The following is a 26,589-nucleotide window of genomic DNA, read 5'->3' on the forward strand; positions in this document are numbered from 1 at the left end:
GGCTGCCCAGCTGTGAGTCATTAGTTTAAATTGTCTGCTGGAGAACATCTCTGGGACTTTTCTGGTCCATTTGCTCATGAGTAATTGTTTCCTAGAAAACTTTTCCAGCCCCCAAATGTTCTTCCTGAGCTAGAAGGATAGGACCTAACAGATAAGGCTGCTGCAAGCAAGGGGTCAGAGGCTTCAGAGATCTGTTCTTGCTGCCTGTCCTGCAGTCTCTGTGAGGGTTTGTCAGGAAGGGAGCTAGGGAAGGAGACAGCTTCTGTGCCTGGAAAAAACGGAAGCTGAGGAACTTGGCTAAGGGACCATGGCAGGGCTCTGCACTTTTCCCCACAGACACTGATAAGACTTTTCCTCTTATTAATCTGTGTAAGTAACAGACCCAGGGTGTATGCCTGTTTGTGTCCACATGCATCCCTGAGCAACTGAGGAAATTTTGGCTAACACTGGGAGAAACATATGATAATCAAATAAAATTTCTGAAAGCACCTTACTTATACCCTGTCAAAAAGTTGACGATTTTTAAGATGTGATTCAATAAAATGATATGATGGCTTTCTTCCAGTTATTTCATAATAGTTATTCTACCAGGCTCTCCCAGCTTGCCCAAAGAAATTAGGAACAAAAGGAGTGAAGAAAAGACTAGCTTTCTCAATTCTCTGGTTTTTTACAGTAATCACCAGATATGCTGAAAGATTGTATGAAGTTTGTGAGTGTACTTGGCCTTTATGGATTTTGTGTTTCTTAGCTACAATTGCTCGTGAACATCAGTTATGGAGAGGTGCTGCCCAGTGGTTGAAGAGGATGGTGTATATAGTGTGACAGATGATATTTTTCACAGGTGCCTCAACACTATCTCCGGCTCCACATATGCTTCTTACAATGTGACACGGACACTCCTCCCATTGAAAGGTGGGGGTCCGTGTCCCCTCTCCTCTGCCCTTGAACTGGACAAGATTTATGGCTATTTCAACCAATGGCAGAAGTGATATCATAAAGTGTGAGGCAGTGTACTTTCTGGCTGTTGGAATAGTCGCCTCGGAACCCTAAGCTATCATCTAAGATCTCTGACTACCCTGAAGCTGACATCCTGTGAGGAAGCCCAGGCCGTATGGAGAGGCCCATCTGAGGTTCCAGCCAACAGCGAGAATCAAATGCCAGACATGGGAGTGAAGATGTCTCCAGAAGATTCTAGCTTCCAGTCACCGAGTCTTCCCAACTGAGGTCCCAGACATCATGGAGCAGAGATAAGCTGCCTTTGCTGTGCCCTTTCCGAATTCCCTATCCACAGAATCTGGGAGTGTAATAAAATAATTGTTTCACCCTATTAAGTTTTGGGGTGGTTTGTTACAAGGCAATAGTAATTGGTACAGATATGAAACCAGGAGCCCTATGTGGTCCCCGAGTCCTCCTGAGATAGAGATCTGGGAGTGGCTACTTTGTGGAAGAGTTAGAGCTTCTTGGAATACTATTTGAAAACCTCTGGACTAACCAAGGGCTCCAAATTCTGTGTTTCTAAGAAACCTGGAATTTAATAGCTTTATCAAGAAAGAGAATTGTCTCGTTCAGTGTTATGAACTGAATTGTGTCCCCCTAAAAGATGAAGTCCTAACCCCCGGTACCTGTGAATGTGAACTTATTTGGAAATAAGGTATTTGCAGACTATCGACTTAAGATGGCAGCATCAGGGTGAGCTCTGATCCAATATTCTGTATCCTTATAAAAAGGAGAAGTTTGGACACAGAGACAACACACACAGAGATAACGCCATATGAAGATGAAGGTAGAGATTGGGTGCTGCATCTATCAGCCAACGATTACCAAAGATTGCCAACAAACCATAGACTTATGGAACAGATTCTCCCTCACAGCCCTCAGAAGGAACCAACCCTGCTTTCACTTTGATCTAGAACTGTGAGACAATAATTTTGTTTGTTTAAGCCACCCAGTATGTGGTAGTTTGTCACGGCAGCTCTGGGAAAATAATACATTCGAGAACCAGTTTGAACAGGAGTGATAGCCCTTTATAGCTCCAAGGTCCTCAGCTAATGCAAGTTAGGCCTCTTGATTCATTCAGCAATATCTTTTCAAGGTCCATCTCATAGAAGTCACAATGGGAAGCACTTTAGAAAAATACAAAGATAAATTAAGTCTTGGTTTCCACAATCATTGGAACACCAACTCTGGAAGGAGAGATATGATAAGTCCTAAAATAACCATAGTACAAGTGATAAGTGCCCTAGATGATGAGGCATGTAGAAAGTGTTAAGAGAAATTCTAAATAAGCCTTAAAATTCTTTTAAAAAGTCTCAGTGATCTTAGTATAAGTAGAGCCAAAATTAGATTTGGATGGACAGAGTTGAAGGTAGAAGGGGCATTTCTATGAATGTCTAACACTCAGTGGGTCCCTGGCTAATCGATTAAAGTACATAGGTAAAGTATAACTCCTTTATTGTCAGGTCTATTTAAAGCATTTATAGAGTCCTAGATACATTTTTGTATAATGATTGTTTCCTCCCTGTACACATGAGAAAAAAAATGTGTATGAGTCTAAACATTTTAAAACAACCTAGAATGCAACTTCTGTCTTACAAGCATTTACTACAAGGTTTTAGAGTCAACTTTCAGGCATTTTTGATGCAAGTTCTTTTTTTTTTTTTTTTTTTTTTAGTTTTTATTGGAGTATAGTTGATTTACAATGTTGTGTTAGTTTCAAGTGTACAGCAAAGTGACTCAGTTATACATATACATATATCCACTCTTTTATTTAGATTCTTTTCCCATATAGGTCATTACAGAGTACTGAGTTGAGTTCCCTGTGCTGTACAGTAGGTTCTTATTAGTTATCTTATATATAACAGTGTGTATACGTCAATCCCAATCTCCCAGTTTATCCCTTCCTCCATCTATCCCCTGATGCAAGTTCTTGATCAGATTTATAACTAATGCTCTCAAGAGTCACTAGTAGTGTCTTTTTTTTTTTTTTTTTTTCGCGGTAGGCGGGCCTCTCGTTGCTGTGGCCTCTCCCGTTGCGGACGTGCAGGCTCAGCGGCCATGGCTCACGGGCCCAGCCGCTCCCCGGCATGTGGGACCCTCCCAAACCGGGGCACGAACCCACGTCCCCTGCATCGGCAAGCGGACTCTCAACCACTGTGCCACCAGGGAAGCCAGTAGTGTCTTTTTAAAAAATTATTTTTATTTGTTTTATTATATCAGTTTCTGAGTTAGGAAAAGTTATTTGAAAATAATGGTCTAGTTAGTTTTCCATACTTGAGATTTGATTGTTTTCACATTGTTGGTAGAACTGAAGGGCAACAAATCAGCCTGAAGTTTAGAAAGTGCACTGAGCATCCTTTATCAGGAGGTTCCCCGTTGACTCACACCTCTACTCCCCATACTACCCCGCAACAAACAAAAGCCTTATGTAATATAAATCAGGTATTTAATCCCTCTGACATTTTTCATATTTCCCATTTGAAACCAATTCAGTTTCTTTAAGAGGTTATCTGGACTTAAAATATTTATGTAGCTAAATGTTTTGACTGAGTAGTTTCGACTGAAGCTGAATCTCTAGTTTTCAATTTCACAAGCAGAAACTCATTTTAAACACTTCCTCACTTCTCGTAATAACCTAGAATGGAAAATAATCTTAAAATTTTATATATATATATATATATATATATAAAGTACTTTCCTGTACACATGAAGCTAACACTACAACGTAAATCAACTATACTTCAATTAAAAAAAAAGCAAACGGGAAAAATACTAAAGTTAGGGCAGTCAACATCCTGTCTTTGTTTCTGGATGCATAAAACAACTACACCTGTTAGCCTGCTGATACTGTTAAGGCTTAGAATGTGACTCCCAAGAAAATTGCAAGTTGCATGACCAGAGGCTAGAACCTGGGGAGAATTAAGAAGAAACCCTGAATAAATAATAAGTCCTGAATAAAGTCTTCCTTACCATTCTAACAAGTATCAGATTAATTTTTTCTTTAACATCACTTAGAGGTCATTAATGTACATGGCCTCAGGTTTTTGTTGAGATTGGCTACATCATAAAGTATTTTTCATAAAGCAATTTAAATCATTAAGAAATATAATTTATACATACAACTCAATGGGCATAAATGGAACACATCAACTATTTCATAAACTTGTGGACATTTATTTCTCAAACTTACAATGATTGTAGCTTCATATTTTGCATTGATTTTATCTATACTTGGACTGAATCAGCCTGAGATGTTGAAAGCTGTTCAAATGTTACATATTTATTTTTTTTTTTTTTGCGGTATGCGGGCCTCTCAATGTTGTGGCCTCTCCCGTTGCGGAGCACAGGCTCCGGACGCACAGGCTCAGCGGCCATGGCTCACGGGCCCAGCCGCTCCGCGGCATGTGGGATCTTCCCGGCCCGGGGCACGAACCCGTGTCCCCTGCATCGGCAGGCGGACTCTCAACCACTGCACCACCAGGGAAGCCCCTAGAGTATGATTTTAACAAAATTATTCCACATAATCTATGTGAAATTAAAATGGAATCCCAAGAACCTTGTAATTCAGATTGAAGAAATGCAATTTTTTCCTATAACAAAATCTCTGCTGAATAGTTGATTTTTTTTTCTTAGAAGAACTATGGAGGAGATATAAAATGCAAAACTTGCATGTTGCCTCTTTGTGTCACTTTCCCCAAGATCTGTATTACATGAAACTAATAAGAATGGAACTAAATACTTTTTTAATGGTGCTGTCTAAATGTAACCTGAGTTGAAATAAAATTAATTCCACAACAAGGACCTACTGTATAGCACAGAGAATTATATTCAATATCTTGTAATAACCTATAACATAAAAGAATCTGAAAAAGAATATATCTGTATATATTTATATCTGTATATCTGAATCACTTTGCTATATACTGAAACTATCACAACATTGTATATTAACTATTCTTCAATTAAAAAAATTAATTCCGTAAGTGTTTAAAAAAATAAAGTCCATCTTCTAATTGTTCCCAAACTTTACAAAAGAAGAATCCCTGAATCAAAATAATCAGAATGGTCATTTCCGTTCAGATGTCTGGTAATAAAATCTTTGCCTAATGTTGTGTTTTTTATGCAAAATCTCCAAACTCTGAAAATACTTCATCACTTATGGTACGCCTGATCACATAAATGTTTACTTGTACCTTGCTTTGTTCAAAAATGTTTAAATATGAAATCTAAAGTATAGCCTGTATTCAAAGATTTACACACAAAAATAATGTAGCTTATGAAGAGCTTTTCACTTTTTCCTACTTGGATATTTAGGATGACATTCAAATGTATATTCAGAAATACGCAGGCCTTATGCTATGGCTATTTAAGTATCCCACTGAGTCTAAAATTGGCTTTAGTGACTACTCTCTTCATATACTTCTCCATCCAAATCAAAGTGCTTATCTTATATCTTGCTAGGCAACAATAATGAATAACTGAATCAAGCTAGTTAATTTCAGTGTTTATCTCAATATTCTGTACAAATGAAAGGACTGGAAGATGGGGCAGTGGAAGGTGGCAGTGGACAAGAGACTTTTTCTTATGTGCATATTACACTGAAATCACCAGATGTCTCTAATCTGCTGCCCATCTCAGTTCTTGTCTCCATAGTTTCTCCAGAGCTCTCACATACTCCCTCCTAAGTTTCTGATACACACATTCGCAAGGCCTCTCTCACCACACTCACAATCTTTCCTCATCTCAACAGTTCTTCTCCAAAGGATTATCAGTAAAATAACTGAGTCATAAATAACTATAGAAAAATATGTAAAGTGACAATTTAGCTTCGAAATTTACCCATCACAATTTTCTTATGCATAAGTGGTACATAAAGTTTTCTTATAAAGGGCTTCCCTAAGCCTGGGGTGTATGTGTTTAACTAGGGGAGGCCTTCTGGTTGTACAGAACCATTCTGATTTCTTTAATGACAATCATTACCATAAAAGTATTTACCGAAAGCTGGGCTGGACAGCCATGGTACAATGTGATCTGGCAAACGCACAGAAACTGCGCTCCAGATTACACAGTAAGGCACTAATTACCCAAATGAAACTCCAGGGGCACCTTGGGGAGATGCAGTACAGAGAATTAAGGAAGGAAATAATTAGTCACAATTGCAGAAACTAGCTAAATACAAAGTGAAAGAATGCATGCAGCCTATTTCCTGCAGAGTACAGGAAGCCTTAATAACAGAATATGCAAAAATACAAGAGAAATCCAAAAGAGAAACATGATTTCTACAAATGAATAAGAAAGGGACCAATCTCAATTTTAAATTACAAAAATGACTTTATTTTCTGTTCCTATGTACTACATAGCCAAATAACCTTAAGACATTGTATCATGAGTTTACACTGTGACAAATCAACTTTCAAGCATTTTCTTGACAGTCTTAGAGGTTTTGCCAGCATTTGACACAATCTGAACACATAAAGCGAGAGAAAACAAGCAGAAGGAAAACTAAGTAACCACGTAAGGCATTGAGTTTCAACCCTAGTAAAAATGTTCATTAAACAGGCAGAATCGTATGGGAGAGGGAATGGTATTCAGCAGAAAGCAAATTTATTCCACATCCGAAACCACACATAGGGACTGTTATTTAACATGGCCGAGAAATTAAGTTGTTCGAAGTTATATACCCCTTTTTAAGGTCTTCTAAATAAAAAAAAATTCCTTGGGGTGGGAGGAGACCCTCTTCCCTCACCCCAAAAGGAATTCAAGGATGTTACCTTTATCAGTGAAAGGCTCTGGGAAGATGGAGTAAGAGTGGACAGCTAGTTTGGAAGGATGGTATGTAACTGTATTAGAAGCATGTCACTGAGGCCTAAATCTGAAAAATCAATGGCACGTCTGGTCGAGACTGTCCAGGCTTTCTTACAATGTATCTGAATAGACAAGAAAGAAAGTGAGAAAATCTTACCGACCCTTGAGGCATTCCCCTCACTAATAACTGTGCTGTTTTGCTATGGAACCCTATGTACCCTGAGTTCTGGAGATCCTACCAAAAATGTGAATTGCTTGAATGGCATTATCACATTCAGGATTTATAGGAGAATGTAAATTGAATCTTACTTTAGTCTCTAAACACAAATGGAAATTGTTTTGAGGTTTATCTTATCTATTCACTACTACATATTGCTGACAGTTTTCATAAAGATGGATCATGAGTGTTCACTGTTTTAGTAAATATATCATTACTACTGATCAGGTGTTTGGTATGAAATTAGATTAGAGAGTAAAATACTCCTTAAAAAATGGACTTTTCTTAGAATTAGGAACATAAACAACAGCAAAACCCTTGGGGGAAATGATAACAAGAGATGTAAAGATTTTTTCTTCTCTTTCTTATAACAGAAATCATAAGATAGCATATTGCAGAAATGTGGACTTTCCTCATCCCAAGTAACCCAAGGAAGATTCCAGGTTGCTTAAGCCCCTCTCTATAAAGATGGCTTCAGAGGCAGATAAGGAGGCACCTCTAAATGACCAAAGTATTCACAGCAGGCTCATGTCCCAAGCCTTTCTGAAAAAGCAGTGCCTGCACACAGGATGCCATGGAAATTGTTAGAACTCATTACAATAGCTACATCGGAAACCTAAGGCAGAGAAAGTGGGTGAATGAACAATCAGAAAATTTACCAGTGTAAATAACAGGTTTCACTGTATCAAGAACATTTATATTAAAAGTGTTGTATTAAAAACAAAACAAAGTGAAAACCCAACATATAACTAGTTTTCTGAGATGTGGTCTTCTTAGGTGAGTTCCACTGGGATATACTTAGATGCTCTGTTTCAACCAGATCATCTCCGGACAACTGTCTGTTCTACACTTAACCATTAAAACTGACCAGAAAGCATACTCACTATGGGTGTCCAATAGCCATAGGATTTAAGAGTACATATGATGCTTTTATATTTACATAAGCTGTTTCTCATGAGTCTTATAGAAGTTGGAGAAATAGAGCTAGTTGTTCCTTTTTAGCAAGAGCACTTGTAAAAATACGAAAAGGATTGGGTTAATACCCCTTTTAACACTGAGTTGATTCATTAAGGAACTTTAGAAAAGTCAGCAGTTCATTTACCTGAGTTTCCCAGTTAAAGGCTAAAGAGTAATTTAATGCTTTTCACTTAAGAATGTGAACAAAAATATACAATATTAAAAAGGGTCAGGGTCAGAAAATTTAGACTCAAGATGAAGTTTGAACATTTTGAATTTTTATAAAATCTAACAGAAACATCTATGAATTTTCCTTCCTAGTTAAACCATAAAGTCATAGAACTATACTGATTTACTGGATGTTATTTAGAACTTAGGTTAGGGGTCAGCCTGTGAAATCATTAAGAAAGCGAATCAAATTCTTTTGGCATTTTGAGCAAACTGTCACAAAGACTAATTATTAGTTACTTCAGTTATGAACACATATGAGATTATGCGTTAACACCAGATAAAGATTTCAGCATAAATATGATTTTTAACCTGAATAGGTCCCTTTTAAGGGTGATACAGAAAACAACTATAAATTTTATCCAGAAAAATAGTGCACCTAGTGTTTTACCAGTAGTTATCAAAGCTCACCTTGCAACAGGGTCATGCTCAGCCATGGACAACCTTCCAGGTTTGTTTGTTTGTTTAAAACAGGTAGCGCTATGTTTCTAAATATAACACATCGTTCATAATCAGGATCCTAACAACATTCTAGAATTGAATATTTTATCCTACAAGAAATACAACCATGTTACTATTTTAAACATTTTGTTTCAATTCCAGGGCAAAATAAACCAGCTATACAAAATCACCATTGTAACACTTAAACACAGAGCAGAGACAGCAAAGCATTTTGGTCTACATGATTCAATTATTAAATAAATGAAAAGCATCTCTTCCCCAATCCTTTACCCCACGAAGTATCATAACATTTAAAACACAGTTGAGGTACATATATCTGCTGAGTAGTTCCCATAGCTGTGTTCCATGTATGACTCAAAGTAGCATTAAACAAAAGTCACCAGGATCAAGGGGTAGATTTTAAAAGCAGCATCTTGAAACCCCAAACCATCTTTCTATTTTTCTTCGTTAAGTCACAGAACTTCCTTAGGTCAGACTAGGGTTCCGAAAACAGTGTGAATTTGGAGCATAAAACAAAATTCCCATGATAGGTAGCACTGGTCCTGGATTGAGGGCACAAATAGTGCTTTCATTTTCCTGTTCTATACAGCTTAATAGTCAGTGAAAACTTGTGCCCAAGACCCATACTATGTTGGATGTTTAAGTACAGAGATAAATAAAACTTGGCTAACCACCAGGCAAAAATTATTTCTATCTACTTAGCAATTTATTCACACTTAAAAAAGAAAAAAAAAAAGGAACAGAACCATTTTAGATGAGATACTTTTTTTTAAGCCAAAGAGAGCAGACTTTCTGTGCTTGCATCACTAGCATTTGCAGCAAGGACAGGCTTGAGGGAGATAGATTTACATACGTACATATACGTGGATTATTTCGTGTAACAGGCAGAATTTGAATAGAGATCCCCACTTCCACACTACCCAGAGGAACCAGTGTGCCTGCCTGGAGTGCATCAGCTCTTTAGCAGAATGCTTTAGTAGCACATTTTTTTTTCTTCCATCGGATGTATTCACATATCAAGATATCAAAGATGATTGTTACTAAAAAACAGGCTTCTGATTTTTAAATTTAATTACCTATTTTAATTAAAATAAATTAGCATTTCTAAGGTTGTTCACCAGTACTACATACAATATTGATATTAAATGGGAGGAACCTCTGTATTTCCTTTTCAATGATATTTTTTAAATGTTGGTAAAAATGTAAATCAGTTAAATTATAAACGACCAATTCAAGCAAGCTGACCACGGGAGATTATTGTCTTTACTCACTTACAAAATCCTTGCCTAAGGATAAATAACTGTCAGGTATGTGAAAGAATAGAATTTAGGGTTCTGTTGGAGGCAAGGGGAAATTTCGAAAATAATAGTCTATGACAATGCCCTTATGTGAGTTTACACTCCAGAGAAGTGTTTCTATAGAATGAAATACTTGGCCAATGGAGAAGGCAGCTGGAATTAAAATAACTAGCACAGATTCCTTGGTACACATACAATGAAAACAAAAATAAGGACCCTGTACACGTGTAAACAAGCTAAAAATGACCTTGGCAAAATATCTTCATGGATTTAAAAAACACCAAAAGCATGCAACTTAAAGTTCCCTTCCCTTCACAAGAATGAACTGAAAAACCAAAACAAACAAAACAACCAAAACAAAAAAACAGACGGAACCATCTGTTTCTGTCAGTAGAAAACAGTAATAGATACATTAGGTTCCAGGACAAATAAACTTTAAAATATTAATATTGAAAAAATACAATTAACTTTTTATTAAAAATACATACTCCTTACTCAGTCTTTGTGTACATTTTGTTTTGTGTGAAAAAGAAAAAAATAATAAAATAGGAAAGGCATTAAGACTACCTAATTATTTATACTGTATTTGGTAGAAGCATGTTTCAGTCAAACTTTAAACAAAAATAAGTTATTCTGTTTTCATTTGCTCCCGGACATCAGAAGGCAGGGTTTCAAACAGAGCATCTTCTACAACTAAACCAGCTCGCTTCAGAGCCCGACAGTCGCCCAGTTCGGGAGGGAGAATTTCAAAGTGATTGCCTTTGACATCTAAATAGGAGAGAAACAGTAAATTTCCAATTTTTGGTGAAAGTACTGATAGGCTGTTTTTCCCAATCTTCAGAGTTTTGAGTTTCTTACAGAAATAGAGTTCATCTGGAAGGCTCTCCACTTTGTTACAAGTGATGGAAAAATACTGTAAACTTTGTAGAACTCCGATCTCAGGCGGGATAAATCTAATGTCATTGTAGGACAAGTCCAGGTATCGGATCTTGTTGCATAGGAAGAGGTGGGAAGGCAGCACCTCTATTTTATTGTGACTAAAGAAGAGGCGCTCCAGGCTGGTGAGTTTCTTTATGTGCTCTGGGATGTAGGTGATGCTGTTATGCCACAGTTTTAGCACTGTCAACTTTCTCAAGTGCTGGAAGCTAACGATCTCCTCTATAGACTTCAGATTATTTTCCTTGAGGTCCAATTCCTGGAGGCTCAGCAGGCTGAACACGGCGTGAGGAATGCGCTCCAGGTCACAGTGGACCAGCTCCAGCTCTGTCAGGTTGGTCATCTTCTTCAGATTGTTAAGCATCACCAGCTTGGTGCCATCGTTGTGTATGCACATCTTCTGGAGATGGCTGGAAACGTCAACCACTGCCTGTGGGATTTTGGAAACATTGCTTTTGATAGAGAGAATTTTAAGGCTTTTGAGATCCCGCAGAGACTCAAGGGTGATATTTTTGGAAATATCGTGACTTAGAGAGCCAACCAGGTAGAGCTCCTCCAGGTTCCGGAGGCCATACATCCAGGGGGGCAGCTCCCTCATATCATCAAACTTGACGCTCAAGACCTTGAGGTTCTCCTTCAGGAAGGAGAGCGCCGCGCTGTGGATTTTGACCGAGCACTGGTGCAGAGAGAGCTCCTGGAGATTGTCTAGCTGTGCGATGGTGGCTGGTATCATGACATTCTTAATGATTTCAAGTTTTAGAGACTGCAACTCCGTGATTTCAAAAACAGTGTCTGGAAGGCCAGAGAGCATGATGAGAGGCAACTCCAGGCGGTTATGGGCATTCGTCTGCAGCTTCTGCCTCAGTTTATCCGGAGTCCACTCGTTGTTTAAGTTCAGCTGCTTTAATTTGTTTTCACTCACTTCAGATAGGAACACTGCAAATCTCTTGGAATACAGAGGGTCGTACTGATCTATCATATGAAGCATAAAAGCAAAGTCATTTTTCACGTCTGGAATATCATCAATTCCAGTTTCCTGCCGGACGTACTCAAAAGAGTACTCCCTCAGAGAACGGTAGAACAGCCAGTATAAGGTATAAAGGCACGTCAATCCGTAGATACTTACAAAGCACAAGTAGCAAAAGGAGAGTTTCGAGAACAAGTGTGCCATGGTGTGATTGCAGGAAAAGTTCTTATATCCAGTCATGTCCTGAATGTCAACATTGCAGTCCACTGTAAATTGGACTTTGGAAACCAGGGCGCTATTATATGCAATGATGATTAGGAATTTTATAACCTTAAGTACAGTCTGACGAACATACATGGCGTATAATATATCACCTTCTTCTACGTGCAGCCTGAACTTCTTCACCTTCTCAAATAAAGCCTTCGCTTGCTCACCCTCCTTCTTATCTAGAGCCCCTGCAGTGGATTTGTCAACCACAAACTTCTCAGGAATTGACTTTAAAGACTGAGAGTTGACCAGGCCGCCTTCCGGACCAGACGGGGTGGCGTTGGACCTGCTCACGTTCTTCCTGTTGTCCTTTTCTTCTGAGTCCTCCCCAGACACTTCAGATAAAGCCCGTGTGGTCCAGGGAGAGTCAAAACACTTCCCCAGGATCGAGATGAAATGTTCTATTTTGGAGCTGGAACCGGGGAATTTGAACCAAAAGTTGCTACAGAGCATGAAGACCAGGGTATGGATGAGGACAAGGTAAGGGAAATACTTGGCGTACCAGTGGAGGGCTCGCTCATAGCACATCTGGTTAATGAAGCTGTACTGCTGAAGGTCCAAATCTGTCTTCAGTCCTTTCATTTCCACAGTGACTGGGTTAGTGGGAGACGGTTTCGGTGGAGGCAGTGGGGTGGTACTGGCCACTGCTTGAGAGACATTCGAAACGGAAGACTGGTTCTGAGAAGCCTGCACTCTTTTTGGAAGGCAGATTATCTTGTCTTGCATGACCTGAAACAAAGAAAGAATATTTTCAAATTATATTACTCAAAGAGCTTTCATAATGTCATTAGTGCGAAGAAAGCAGCAATACCATCCAATAAATGTCCATTTCCTTTGCCTGGAGAATACAATGTTCAATTCCAGCACCGAGATTTTTATTCCTAGCCCACATGTTGGAAAAATGAATTGTATCGATATATCTTTGTTCACCATGTCTAACTCAGGACACAAAACGCAGCAGTTTTTTAGGACACAGAACGATTCACAACAAAATAAATAGTTAAAGAACATTCATGTATTTAAAAAAATTTGCATTTCTTCTCTCACTGAAGCCTGGGAGAATCAGTCATTGGTCTGGGAAATACATCTTCTTATCAGACTCAGTCTTGAATTGGATGGCTCCCAAGACTGATATTAGTTTCTGTACGAGAAGCATTAAAAGGAGGAAATACGGGAGAAATTCCCGTCTTTATTGTTTCCTCTTTTCTTTCTATCCATATCTTAGACATGCATAGATGAACGTGAATGGCTTTAATAAAATGGGAATTTACTAAGCTTTTGTAAAAACTATTTCTTCAGAGAGAGATGAAAAAACACAGAAATGTTCGATAGTAAAATAGTTATGTCTAAACTTGCTGCTTTTCACACAAAATATTACATCAACTTCTATCCCTCTACCAATGCTTCAATTTGTTGAAAAGAATATTAAGCCCTAAAAATGTCCAGCAGTCTCATAAGATTGCAGTTTGGGTAAGAGAGAACACATTCTTTCTGAAGATGAGGTAGGATGAGGCAAAATACTCCTTGAATCAACCTGGAGGAATCATCCCCAGGAAGAAGTACACGTAAGTGGAATCATCTGGACAATAAGCAAACAGTTCAGAGAAAGAATAATAACCAAGAAATTGATGGTAATAACATGGAACTGATAATGCAGGGGAAGTCTATTTGTACCTTATTAGGTCAAATGGCTGAAAATCCATAGAGTATCATGATTTTGCAACAGCAAAGCTCTTTATGTTGATTCTAGAAGTAGAAACTGACTCTATTACAAAGTAGACTGCTATGGCATGAGAATATGACCATAACCTGGTGACATGGGAGATATAGCCCCATAGAGAATAGTATTTACAAGGTTTGACAATGCAGTGGAGCACCCAACCCTTAGTTGAGTGTCTGATACATAGGAGACCATCAGTATTTGCTGAGAAAGTGAATGAATGTAGAACTGACACTAGTCCTTCCAATTCAGAGTTGCATAGGTCTGGGTGTAGATCACACGTCTCCTAGGGATGAAGATAAGGATGGTGATTATAGTGATGACAGCAACAAACTTTCTGTTGTATTTAATATGCAATCCTGTTCCAATAATGTCATGGGTATTAATTATTTTAATTGTCACCTTCACCTGATAAGGCAGGCACTCCTTTTATCCCAATTTCACAGATGAGGAGACCAAGCCACAGAAAGGTTAAGTAACTTGCTTAATGTTATCAAGCCCAGGCCACCTGGACCCAGAGCCCACATTCTTATTTTATTTTATTGAATTTCTAGGATTAAACCAAAAAGATCTCAATTTGACTTTATCCTAAGTAACAAATTACCTTATATAAATTATACATATTTTAGGGAAAAGCTTATCTCTCCCCATATCCTATGCAGATAACAATGAAAGAATGAGGTTAGGGGAAGAGAGGAAGTTTCATTTATAAAGATTTATAAAGGCTCCAGCCTAAAAGATATAGCAGGGGGCTACTACTTACCATGTAAATCAAAAGAAGGCAGGGAAGAAAAACAAATGTAATTGCATTCAGAGGGTTCAGTGGCTACAGAGGTGTGAGAATGTTTGAGAATGCCTTCAAACATTTTAATCACTTACCTGATGTTAAACATGCCCACGTTTGTGGGCATATATATGTCTACTTATAATTATACCCATAAAGTATTGCCAATCCATATGTCAAATATTAGAAAACTTAATTATTTTTCCTTTAAGTTTAAAATAAACATAAAGCTTTCATTTTAATCTCATCTCAATGGGGCATCCTTTATATTTCTTGGAGGTCAAGCACTCTACCTTGGTAGTAAATAGTAAGGGAATAGTAAGAGAAAGTCTTGACAGATGCCGGATTATCCTGAAGAAATATCAAAGAGAAAAAGTAAGAAAGTCAGTGTTTGGGGCCATATTCTAGATGTTTTCTCATTCGTGGTCTCATTTAATGCCCCCAATAATCTGTGAAGTAGGCATAAGGTAGGGGCTAGAGACCAGCATGGAAAGAAATGCTTCCCCAGCACCTTCTCCAAGAGTGACACCTTTGAGCTAGTATGTGAATATGACATTGTTAATGGTGTGATGAAAATAGAGACGACCTAGAAGGTAAAAAGGCAGGCACCTTCTGGAGGTGCTACGTCCCTGCCAAGCAACCAGGCGGCCCCATTACTGCCCCCTGCCCAGCCCTTCTCCAGGCTTGCTCCTCATGGGGAAAGACGATAAACCTCTGGAGCTTGGCTGCTACAGAGGATTTAAGGTTATGTCCTGCACCAGGGTGCCCAGCTGAGGGGCAAGTGTGGGCTGAAATCCTGCTTCTGCCCCCCTCGGTCAGCTGTTCACCCTCATGGGATGCCTTTTTATATTCTGCACAAAGGCACCTGACTGTCTCGCATCTGCCACGCTAGAGAGGTAGGTCATTTTCTCCCCATTCTACAGAAGAACCCAACTAAAGTTCAGAGAAGTTCAATCACTTGCCCACGTTCACGTAGCTAGGAAACAGCAGAGCAGACTAGTATATTTCCACCATTCCAGATAGTCTCTGCATTCCTCCGAGTTTCTGCTACGATGGCTTTAAGAGAACAGTCCAACGTAGGAGGGGAACACGTAGACAATCTCCAGAAGTTCCTCTCCGCCTTCTGATGTCATATTTCTTTCAATCTTCACAAAGATGTAATTTTTAAAATGTGCCTATTTAAATCCCAGGAAGGTAAAGACAGTGCTCTATTTTCCAGAAGCTGTTAACTACTCAGAAATGAGCACAGAGTAGAAAAAGATGCTGGAATTTAGTCACCACGAACAATTGCTGCTCATGCTGCCAAGAGAACACATCCTAAGAAGACTCCAGCAGAGATACAGCTCATAGTTGAAGTCCCAAAGAATGTGATGGCTGGTTGTCTCTCCAGGACTACGAAAAGGAAGAGGGCAGGTTACGGAGTCCAACAGTAAAGAGTGTGAGGACTTAAACAGTGAAATAGCCACAGGAGAGAGGAAGGAAGTTATCTTCCGTGGTTAATGGAAACTTTGCAACACTGAGAAGAATTGGGAGAAGCATCAATATTTTCAAAGGTAGAGTAAAAAAGAGAAAGAAGACAGAAAAAAATAAGGCAGATAGGTTTCTTTTAAAAAAAGAAAAGGGTAAAGGGTGTTTCTGGGGGATATCTGTAAATAGCAGCTTGTAAGAACTTGAAAGTTTCTGCTTCACCTTTTCTGCTCTTTTGAGAAGCTTGTCTAATTAAACCTATACCTCACTTCTTTTTGCCTTTACCCAGAAATTTAAAGATTAAAGTACAAAACAAGCCTTAAGGAAAGGCTGCAAAACAAATTGCAAAGGCATAATGGTAGGGTTCCAGGCTGCCGGTGCAGGGCTAAGGGAGAGTGCTTGGGGTAAGACCAGGGAGAAAGCCACCGCCCACATCCCATCCTACAAACCATCGAGGCTCAGACCATCACCACCAGCTCATACACACACATGTCATTATGACGAGGAATCCCATCCTTTTCTTCTAGGGACAGCCCTCAGACTGCCTTTGGATGAAAAGGCATTGAGACTAGAGATACACAGAGTCTTTATATAGAGGGAGGGCGAGAAAGAGGGGAAAGAAATGAGGGTAGGGGGAAGAGAAAAAAATTTAAAAAACAAGATGAACAAGAGAATCTGATCCACAATATAGCAAGGTGAGAACGTTACTCTCCTAAAAGCAGATACGAGAATAATTCTTTAAAAAAAAATTTTTTTTTTTTGATGTGGACCATTTTTAAAGTCTTTATTGAATTTGTTACAATATTGCTTCTGTTTTATGTTTTGGTTTTTTGGCCACTGAGGCATGTGGGATCTTAGCTCCCCAACCAGGTGTCAAACCCACAGCCCCTGCATTGGAAGGTGAAGTCTTAACCACTGGACCACCAGGGAAGTCCTCCATGAGAATAATTCTTGAACGAAATCATCTACTTTCAAGAAAACATCTCAGTTTGGGAATGAGGAAGATAGGGATATAGAAGGAGGTGAGTCACTGAGGGCAAAGGTCAGGTGAAGCCAGGCAACAAAGATGCTAACCGCCCCCCACCCCCACCCCGCGCTGTATTGGGATGAACAGGCTTGGAGGTAGGAGGAGTGAGTCAGCAGAGCAGAGAGGGGCTAGAATCGAAGGAAATAGCTCAAGCAACATGGTAGGAGGCTGGGGTGTACACTCATTATTTCTATTTTGAGATGTAAATACCTTTCACTCTTCCCTAAACCTTTGGTAAAATCGGCTAAATGCACACATACACCCCTATTATGAATGAATTTTGTGGAAATCACAGCAAAAATAGGACTAAATTTCATGCTTGGATCAAAACTGAACAGACAAGGAGAGTTTGCCTGGGATGCTAAAAATCTATAAACTGTTTCCATGGAAGCAGGAACTGGGACCATGAGAACCTAATTCTTCTATGAGTCCGTCAGAACTTAGGCCATGGACTGGAATTTGATCCAATATCCTCTAGGTCCTACGGAGCTGCTGACATCCAGTAACATAAGTATATAAAATGCTCCTCAAGACTTTACAGTGAAAGTTCCTAGAGGAATAAAAAATATACATGTAAAATTGTTCCATGTCTGTCATAATATCTAGGTAATATCTCTGGAAAAGAAACACAAGGGTTGCAGTGATTGGAGAAATGGGCTCACTAAAGTTGGATTCATGAATTCCCATTTGCAAATTATTTTGAGATAACACCACAGCTGTTTTTGAAAAAAAATTCTAAGGTCAATGAAATCAACTGAAGTTCTTGCTTTTACTTTCTACAGGGGGATGTCTTTCAAGAGAAACGAAGTAAAATTCAAACTTCTTTAAAAAAGGAAGCAACCCATCCAAACTATGCCCTGAAACGCTGCTCAGATCTAGGAAAAGAAATCAAATATTTAAAATTGTAATTATCACATTTATACTAGCACAGAGATGCATTTTTAAGTAGAGTATGTACACTCTTGATCACATATTGAAATACCTCGCATGGTCAATGTAAACTTAGGGCCTTTTAATAGTAATCTTCACAGTTTTAAATCATTACTGTTCGTCTACATCTTTGATTGTTTATCTTTGATGATGGTTATTTGATTCTCAGTCCCTTTGTTAGAATCATAACACCCATTATTATAATGTAAAACTAAGATCTACTTAATTTAGGCAGTTTCCAGAAAAGGACTGCGGTGAGAAGCAGCAGGGAACAGTGGTAACATGTTGAAACAGTTTCACATTTGCATGAATGAGACACCAAAGGGCTGAGGTTCAAACCAAACCAAACCAAACCAAACCACTTAGCTTCAGAGAAACGGCTTGATATAACAAAAAGAGAGCAACATAAATAAAGGCCAGCTTATCTGTTACATGAGGGAGACATAAATGACATTGATGGCGGTGGTGTAGGATGTGTAGAACACAAGTGCTGAGTAGTTCTGCGTGTGCCTCAGGAAAAGTCAACCATTGTGGAGGCTCTGCTGTACGTCAGATATGTTAGAGATACCAAGAGCAATGTGCCCTTCCAGGTCAAGCACAGGAGAAAGACAACTGAATCAGTCATGAGTGTTGCAAGTGCTCAAATTCATGCTCGTCTTTCACAATGAACTTTATAATCAACTTTATAGTCTAGATCCAGAAAAAAAAAAAAACAACTTGGTGGTATTTTTATTGGGATTACATTACATTTATAAATTAATTTAAGAAGCACTGACATCTTTATGGTGTTGATTCTTCCTCTCCATGGTGTGTGTTTCCACTTGTTCAATCTAATTTTCTGTCTCCCAAGAGTGTTTCATAGCTTTCCCCAAATAGATTTTGGACATTTATTGTTAAGTTATGCTTAAACATTTTATTTTTTGCTATTATAAATCTTTTTTAAAAAACACACATTAAGCACAGAAGGGAGCATCCTCCCTTCACCTTTCCTACTCCCTTGCCATTCCTTAGGAAGCCCTGATAAGCTTGGTGCGCACTCTTCTAGATCTATATCTGTGCATTTACAGAAACATGACATATAAACACATGGGATCTTCCTACATGAGTTGTTCTTGCACCTTGAGTTTTTCACTCTCATAGTATGTCTTGGAGACCTTAACACATCGGCACATAGGGATCTACTTCATTCTAAGGGCCACATTATTACATGGTGTGGATGTGCTATAATTTATTAAAAACATTCCAACGACAATGTGCATTTAGGCAATTTATTAAAAACATTCCAACGACAGTGCCAGTCTCAAAAAAGTACATGCTGCCTGATTTTACATGGCATTCTGCAAATCAGGCCAGAGAACAGATCAGCGGTTGCCAGAGGTTCACTGCAAAGGTTCAGAACCAGGGAATTCCTTGGGGTGTTGAGATTCTTTTGTATCCTGCGTGGTGTTACAAGAATTTATGCATGTTTTAAAATTTAAATAGATACCTTGTTTTGATAAAGAGTGCATTTTAGAAATGTTGTCTAATATTAACAGAGCTCCACTGGCTTTTTTCTGTTTTTTAAATATCCTTCTTTAATCTCTATTTTGCACCTTTGTCTGTGATTTTGTTTTATTTTTTTAGGTGTCTGTTTTATGTATTTTTTAAAAAATCTAAACTAATCACCTCTTTCTCTTACAACTGAATTTAATCTATTACATTATTTTGCTAACCTCACTCATATTGGGATATTTACTGATATTTGGATTTATTTCCATAATTTTATTTTATTTTTTTAACATGTTCATTGGAGTATAATTGCTTTACCATGGTGTGCTGTATAACAAAGTGAATCAGCTATACATATACATATATCCCCATATCCCCTCCCTCTTGTGCCTCCCTCTCCACATTTTTATTTTTATATATACCATTTCTTCCTTCTTCCTGTTTTCTGTTGCATTGATAACATCTTCCACATCTCCTGTTTTCCATCCTGCTTCAGCTGGTTGGGAAGGTGAAGATTAAATTTCTGTAATAAAGGTTATCTATAATTTCTCAAAACGTATACACTTAAAGCTTTTCAGAATCCCTACCTCCCCTTCCAAGCATGTTTTAACTACCCGCTGAACCATCCCGTTTTGTTGCTCCCAGAGTTTGTTTTACCTTTCCTTTGAAACACACAATTAAAAAAAATAATCTACAGTTGCTTGTGATTATTTACATATTTATCATGTGCTCACCAATTTTCTTAGATCCTTTATCTTGCCCCTGGGTTCCTTTTCCTTTTGATTAAAGTATCTCCCTTAATAATTCTCTAGGGTAGCTTTGAAGATTTTACCTTTAACCCCAGATCTTCTATAGTTTCACTTTAATTTTAAGTGTATGTAGATGAACACTGCTTGGTATCTGTAGCTAAGGATTTGACTTTCTTCAATTTTGGAAAACTTTAGCAAAATCTCCTTAAATAATTGCTTCAAAACTTGCTTCATCATTTCTTCCATTTGTTTCTGCAATTCCTATTAGATGTACGTTAGAGTCTCTCAACTGATCTTCCACGGGTGTGTGTTTGTGCTTTTTAATACCTGTCTCTCTCTGTGCTGGCCTCTGGGTAACTCAGAACTCTTATCTAATTTATTACATCTTTCTACAACTGAGTACAGTGTCATTATTCTACCTATTGATATTTTAAAGTTCAGTGGCTTTTTTTTTTTTTTTTTTTTTTTTGCTGTACTTGGGCCTCTCACTGTTGTGGCCTCTCCCGTTGCGGAGCACAAGCTCCGGACGCGCAGGCTCAGCGGCCATGGCTCACGGGCCCAGCCACTCCGCGGCATGTGGGATCTTCCCGGACCGGGGCACGAACCCACGTCCCCTGCATCGGCAGGCGGACTCTCAACCACTGCACCACCAGGGAAGCCCCTCAGTGGCTTTTTTATTTCCACGATTTCTAAATTTTTTATATCCATTTGATCTTATGTCATATCTACCTACTTTTTAATGTTATTTCTTTGATCACTCTAAATCTATTTTTTCTGCTTTTTATTTTATTTTTTTTGAACTTTTTTTTTTTTTTTTTTTGGTACGCGGGCCTCTCACTGTTGTGGCCTCTCCCGTTGTGGAGCACAGGCTCCGGACGCGCAGGCCCAGCGGCCATGGCTCACGGGCCCAGCCGCTCCACGGCATGTGGGATCTTCCCGGACTGGGGCACGAACCCGTGTCCCCTGCATCGGCAGGCGGACTCTCAACCACTGCGCCACCAGGGAAGCCCTTTTCTGAACTTTTTAAAGTAAATGTATTTATTTTAACTTCACTGCTTGTTTTAAAACTTAGTTTCATCTCAAGTGGAGAGTATCAATATTCCAACTGTCAGTTCTGCTGAGAGAGTTTCTTAGCATAATTTTCTTCACGTGTTCTGGGTGGTAGGCTTGTTCTGAGATTGTTTTCTCTTGCGCACTCTTTTGTGGTTTCCTGCACCCAGCTCCCCAGTCCACCATTAGGGCTCGTCATGGTGTTTTGATGTTCCACTGTGATGTCAGGATCTCACAGTTCCAGTCAGGGAGACATGGGCAGGCTGACTCAGTTCCTGGTTGGGAGGCACCCCAGATGCACGGTTTCCTCTGAAGTACCAGCTCCAGCGGCCAGTTAATTGCCATTCTTTTTAGCTTCCTTTTGGGAGTGAGGACCTTTGGCTCCAAACAGTGACCAGGCTCCGGTCTCTTATCTTGCTTGGTGCATTTTTAGTTCCTTTACTGGCAGGAGCTGAGCTCCTGGCCGCTACTGCCTGCGTTTGGATGACAGCCCAGCTGTTGCTTCAGCCCCACTCAGTATTCCATTTGTGCTCCGCAGAAGTGTTTATCTTGTTTTTGAGTCCATGTATGCATTTTTGGTACCTCCTTTTATATTTTATCATGGCTATACCCGTTGAACACGGGGAGTGTTTTCAAGCATAACTCTTGCTTTACTATCTCTTCATAAGAGAGAGACAGTGTGCTGTAATATAAAACTAGTCTCAAGACTACCATTATGAAGAATCAACATTGCTTGGGTAGCGCCAAACAAGGTAAACCTGCAATGTCAAATTCCTCTCCCCACAAGAAAAGGCTGGATTTCTTTATACATCTCCCCCTAACAGCATATGAGAGTACTTATTTTCCTACAACCTCAACAATTAAGTACAATATTTTTTCTATGAACTGTAACCCCCAAATTATTTCTCTGGTTTAGACTTTAAATCTTAGTTATGACTCTATTATCACTGAAAGGAGTGAGAAAACTTGCTGCATATGGTGAAACAGCAGGCGTCGTTCCAATATGTTAATGTGTGACCCAGGGGTATTCTTTAGATTGTGATCTGTTCGTTTAAAAGATGGTGCTTTAACTTGGTTATGGCAAGTTGGATACAGACATGTAGACTGGAGCCACAAAGTGGCAGGTGGGCCAACAGGAAGGTGATTATCTTTTACCCTCCCTCCACTCCATAGATTCAAATACAACTGGTTCCAAAGGGTTGCACCCTGAAGCTGATTGTCCAGATTTGTCCACAGTCTGATAGAACAAAACAAGCTATCTCTGCTGATCTGAGAGTGACCTAGCAAGAAACAGATCCCAAAGACCTATTCCCCAGGGCTTGTTCGGAGAGATACTAAGGACAGACTATCCATATAGTCTAAAACTATAAGGACAGTTTATAACTTATTGAATATCTACTTTATGCTAACCATTATAGGAAAATCAAGGAGGCATAACTAACGTTCTAAAACTTACTGAATATCTACTTTATTGAATATCTACTAAAACTTATTGAATATTTACTTTATGCTAACCATTATAGGAAAATCAAGGAGGCATAACTAAAAGCACTTACAGTCTCGTTGGAGAGACATAAATAGCCACATGAAAAGTCAAACAACAGTGCACGCAAGGCTGTATATATACCATGTGAATGATGTGGTAAATGAAATAAAAGCTAAGGCTTGCAGTGAGCGGAGAAGGATTCATGCAGTAGGAGCAACTTCATTTGGGCCTTGAAGCTGCTGGACTTAGATAGGTTTTGCGGGGAGGGTAAGGTCAGAACCTTGTGGGTTCCAGAGACAGGAGGCAAAGGGCTGCATTTGGGAAGAACAAGGAATAAGATTAAAAAGATGGGACCTCCCTGGCGGTCCAGTGGTTAGGATTCCGAGCTTCCACTGCAGAGGGTGCAGGTTCGACCCTTGGAAGGGGAACTAGGATCCTGCATACTGCGCGGCGTGGCCAAAAAAAATTTTTTTAAAATAAATAAATAAAAAGATGGACTGTTGCTCTTCCTTTCTGAGGTAGACCCATTTCTCCTGGGAAAAGAGATGGAGATACAAGGGAAGGGAATTAACTTTCATGTCACTAAGTTATCAGTTAATGTACAAACTAATTATGTTCTCTCAGAAATAAGATGCTAGAAGACAAAGCATCTATCCTCAAGAGATGTGAGATTTACCTTCATCAGTGATAGGATTAACTCTGAGAATGCAGAATCTGTTTTAAGGCTAACTACTGAAAATATTTTAAGTACCAAAAAATCTTGTTGAGAAAGAAGGAACTGAAAAGGCAGGGAAGATGGTTTTAAAAGGGCGAAGATTTAAGTGATTTCATTCTCAGCAAATGTCATATTCAAAAGGCTTACTATTCTCCAAGTCCAATACATGTGTATTTGGGGGCAATCACCACTGGAGCACAAAAACAGGCATCCATGATCACCACACACACTGCATCACTCTCACTAACACAAACGAGTCCTTGTCTCCAGGGGAAATGGAAAAGCATAACTGCAAGGGTGTGGCATCATTTCCTGCCTGCTGTGCACATGGTATCTTTCTTCTTTAATGACAATGTTTAAAACTCATGTGTTGGTCAGGAAATAACACCCTGCGTATGGAGGAAGTTTAGACCCAGAGAGTAAAGAGAGAAAGAGAGCGAGCAGTCTAGAGATAATTGACAAACTTTCAGATGTATATTAATAAACACAAGGGCTGAGTAAAAAGTCTGTTTTTATTGGTTGCTCATTTCCTCAATAGCAACAGGAAAAGGAGAGGCACAAGATCATACCCTGGCACCTCTGGGGCATGAAGGCAATGTCCTAGGGGAAAAAATCGAAGGGGTTGGAGGGGTGAGCTGATTAAAACTTAGATTTTTGAATTAACGAATTCTCTTGGTGATAAGGTATAACAACACTACACTTGCTATAGGATTCATCTGTACATGATTAAAAACCAGACATCAAGCAAATCTTCTCTAGTGAAGCATCATCAGAAATTTCTCTGCTTGAGGAACATAAAATGCCACCAGTCTGGTGGAAGAATTAAACATTGAAAAAGTTAAAGCATAATTACCCGAGTCATTACTATACATTAACAGAACAAAAGTATACAGTTAACTGGAGCAGTTTTTAAGTACTGATTTTCCCTCTATCGTAGTACCTGTGGAAACACAGTGTAATTGGCTATTATCATTTTACCTCCTAGACCAATAAGCTCTCTAAAGGCAAGCTCCAACCTTGTTGACGCTGCCTGGCACAAAGTAAGTATGTACTAAATATGAGGCGAATAAACACATACTGTGCCCCCTCCCCAAAGGAAAACAAACCGCAACAACGGCAAGTACACACATGTATAAAATCAGATGCCAGTGAACATCTGGAAAAATTGGCCTTAGCTACCTTCCTCTGAGATGAAACAGCTCACTTCACACAACCTCCAAATTGCCAAGTGATGTCAGCCTAGTGATTCCTAAAGCCGGAGCTAAGTGCTGACTCATTGAAGGTACACAAAGAGAGTGCCAGATTTGGGAGGCACAACCTATTCATTTCATTTCCAAGTGAAAGAAGAAACCATCACACCTACTTTAGGATCCTGTATGCATTTTGATACCTCTCTTAATAAAGGCAATTCTCCTACCACTATGAATATACAGACACTGACTTTTCGAGGGTAAGGATGACTATACATACTATGAATGTGAATTTTTTTTAAACCCTTGGTCAGCCTGAGACTTTCCAGCCATCAAGGATGCTTTCGTTTCCTGTAGCTTGTATTTTAGTTGTATCTATGTTATGTTTTCGTCTCCTTTCTTTTGAGAAAAGCTTCTCCAGGACACAAAAAAAGAAAAGAAAAATGAAGGAGTGGATGAGATTCAAAACTGTCTTCATTTTGCTTCATGGCATTTTCCCATAAGCCAAGTAGACTAATGAATTATTTAATCCATGGCAATTTTTTTTTTTTTTTTTTTCGGTACGCGGGCCTCTCACTGTTCCGGCCTCTCCCGTTGCGGAGCACACGCTCCGGACGCGCAGGCCCAGCGGCCATGGCTCACGGGCCCAGCCGCTCCGCGGCATGTGGGATCTTCCCGGACCGGGGCACGAACCCGTGTCCCCTGCATCAGCAGGCGGACTCTCAACCACTGCGCCACCAGGGAAGCCCGATCCATGGCAATATAAGATCTAAGTGGAAAGCATCCATTTCAAAGTCAAACCATGCGAGAAAATTCAGTGCATATACAAAAACTATGGATAAACATTAGGAACATATTGTTAGTGATTCATAACCAAGACAATTTGTTTCTGGTGCTTAAAATTTTGAAATATTTATAATTATGCTCTTGAAATAAGAAAAAGCTCTGAAGCAACCCCCAGGGACTGAAACCATAGTTCTATACTCAACTGACTTATCTCTGGACACCCTGCAGTTCACTGATAAATCTGTGAGCAGTAGTAAGATAAAAGAAATTGGGAGAGTCCCGGAGAAACATAAATCCTCTGGACTATCCACACCAATGTACAAACAGCACAAAGATACAGAATTCTAACACTGGAATCACACAAATAAACAAAAAAGTATTAAAAGAATCTTTTTAAAAAAAGATCATTTATTTTAGAAATTTTCTATAGTAATCAAAGAATAATTTGCTCTAGTACTCGGCAAGTGAATGATGTCAACTGCCAGGCTGTGGTAGCTGTACCTTGTTATGACAAGAAGACTTGTAGGTAAGGTAAGAGTCATGACAATTTATCATTTAGGTGTGGTGGAAGGTAGGAGAATTTTTTTCCCAGCCATTATGCTTTTTGGAAGTTAAGCTATTCTGGACTGCAGAAATACCATTAATTTGGTTCCACACATTCCAAGCGAATAGATCTTTTACCATATAAGGTGAATTTCAGTTATGGATTTTTCCTTTTTTCTGACTCATCTAGATGGCTGATCTCTGGGCAGGACTCAAGACTCTTCTTTGTTCCTCCTTACTTCTTTCTAGAAGGAGGGCTAGTAGACATGGCAACATTTAAGGAGTAGTATTAAACCTCGGTGCTCATAAGGGGTTAAGGCTCTGAGTTCAAGCAGGGGATCTCTTGGAATTAGTTTGTTTGGAGTCTCTTTTTAGAGCTCCTCTTAGAAGCCATCACTTTGAAGTCTCTCTTCTTCCTTGAAGTTGATGTGATAGGGTGGGTCTGGAGCTGCCCCTCTCTTGGAAGTGGATTATACCCTAGGAGGGCCAGGGGCGGATAGCTCACATAAGCTCTCCTCTTG

The 26,589-nt window shown here is 39.2% G+C and overlaps 1 protein-coding gene across 1 annotated transcript in view; it reads right to left on the reverse strand.

The window, feature by feature from the left end:
- Positions 1 to 9,664: 9,664 nt before the first annotated feature.
- LRRC8C (leucine rich repeat containing 8 VRAC subunit C) overlaps positions 9,665 to 26,589 on the reverse strand; it is a gene marked incomplete at its 5' end in the record, with an annotated part of 30,584 nt that continues 13,659 nt past the window's right edge. Inside the window, one exon of the mRNA XM_082659627.1 lies at positions 9,665 to 12,862. Coding sequence (XP_082515753.1) covers positions 10,592 to 12,862 — 2,271 coding nt within the window. The 3' untranslated portion in view covers positions 9,665 to 10,591. The remainder of the gene's footprint in view (positions 12,863 to 26,589) is intronic.

The sequence above is a fragment of the Grampus griseus genome, assembly GCF_964374135.1.
Source record: "Grampus griseus genome assembly, chromosome: 1".
NCBI lineage: Eukaryota > Metazoa > Chordata > Mammalia > Artiodactyla > Delphinidae > Grampus > Grampus griseus.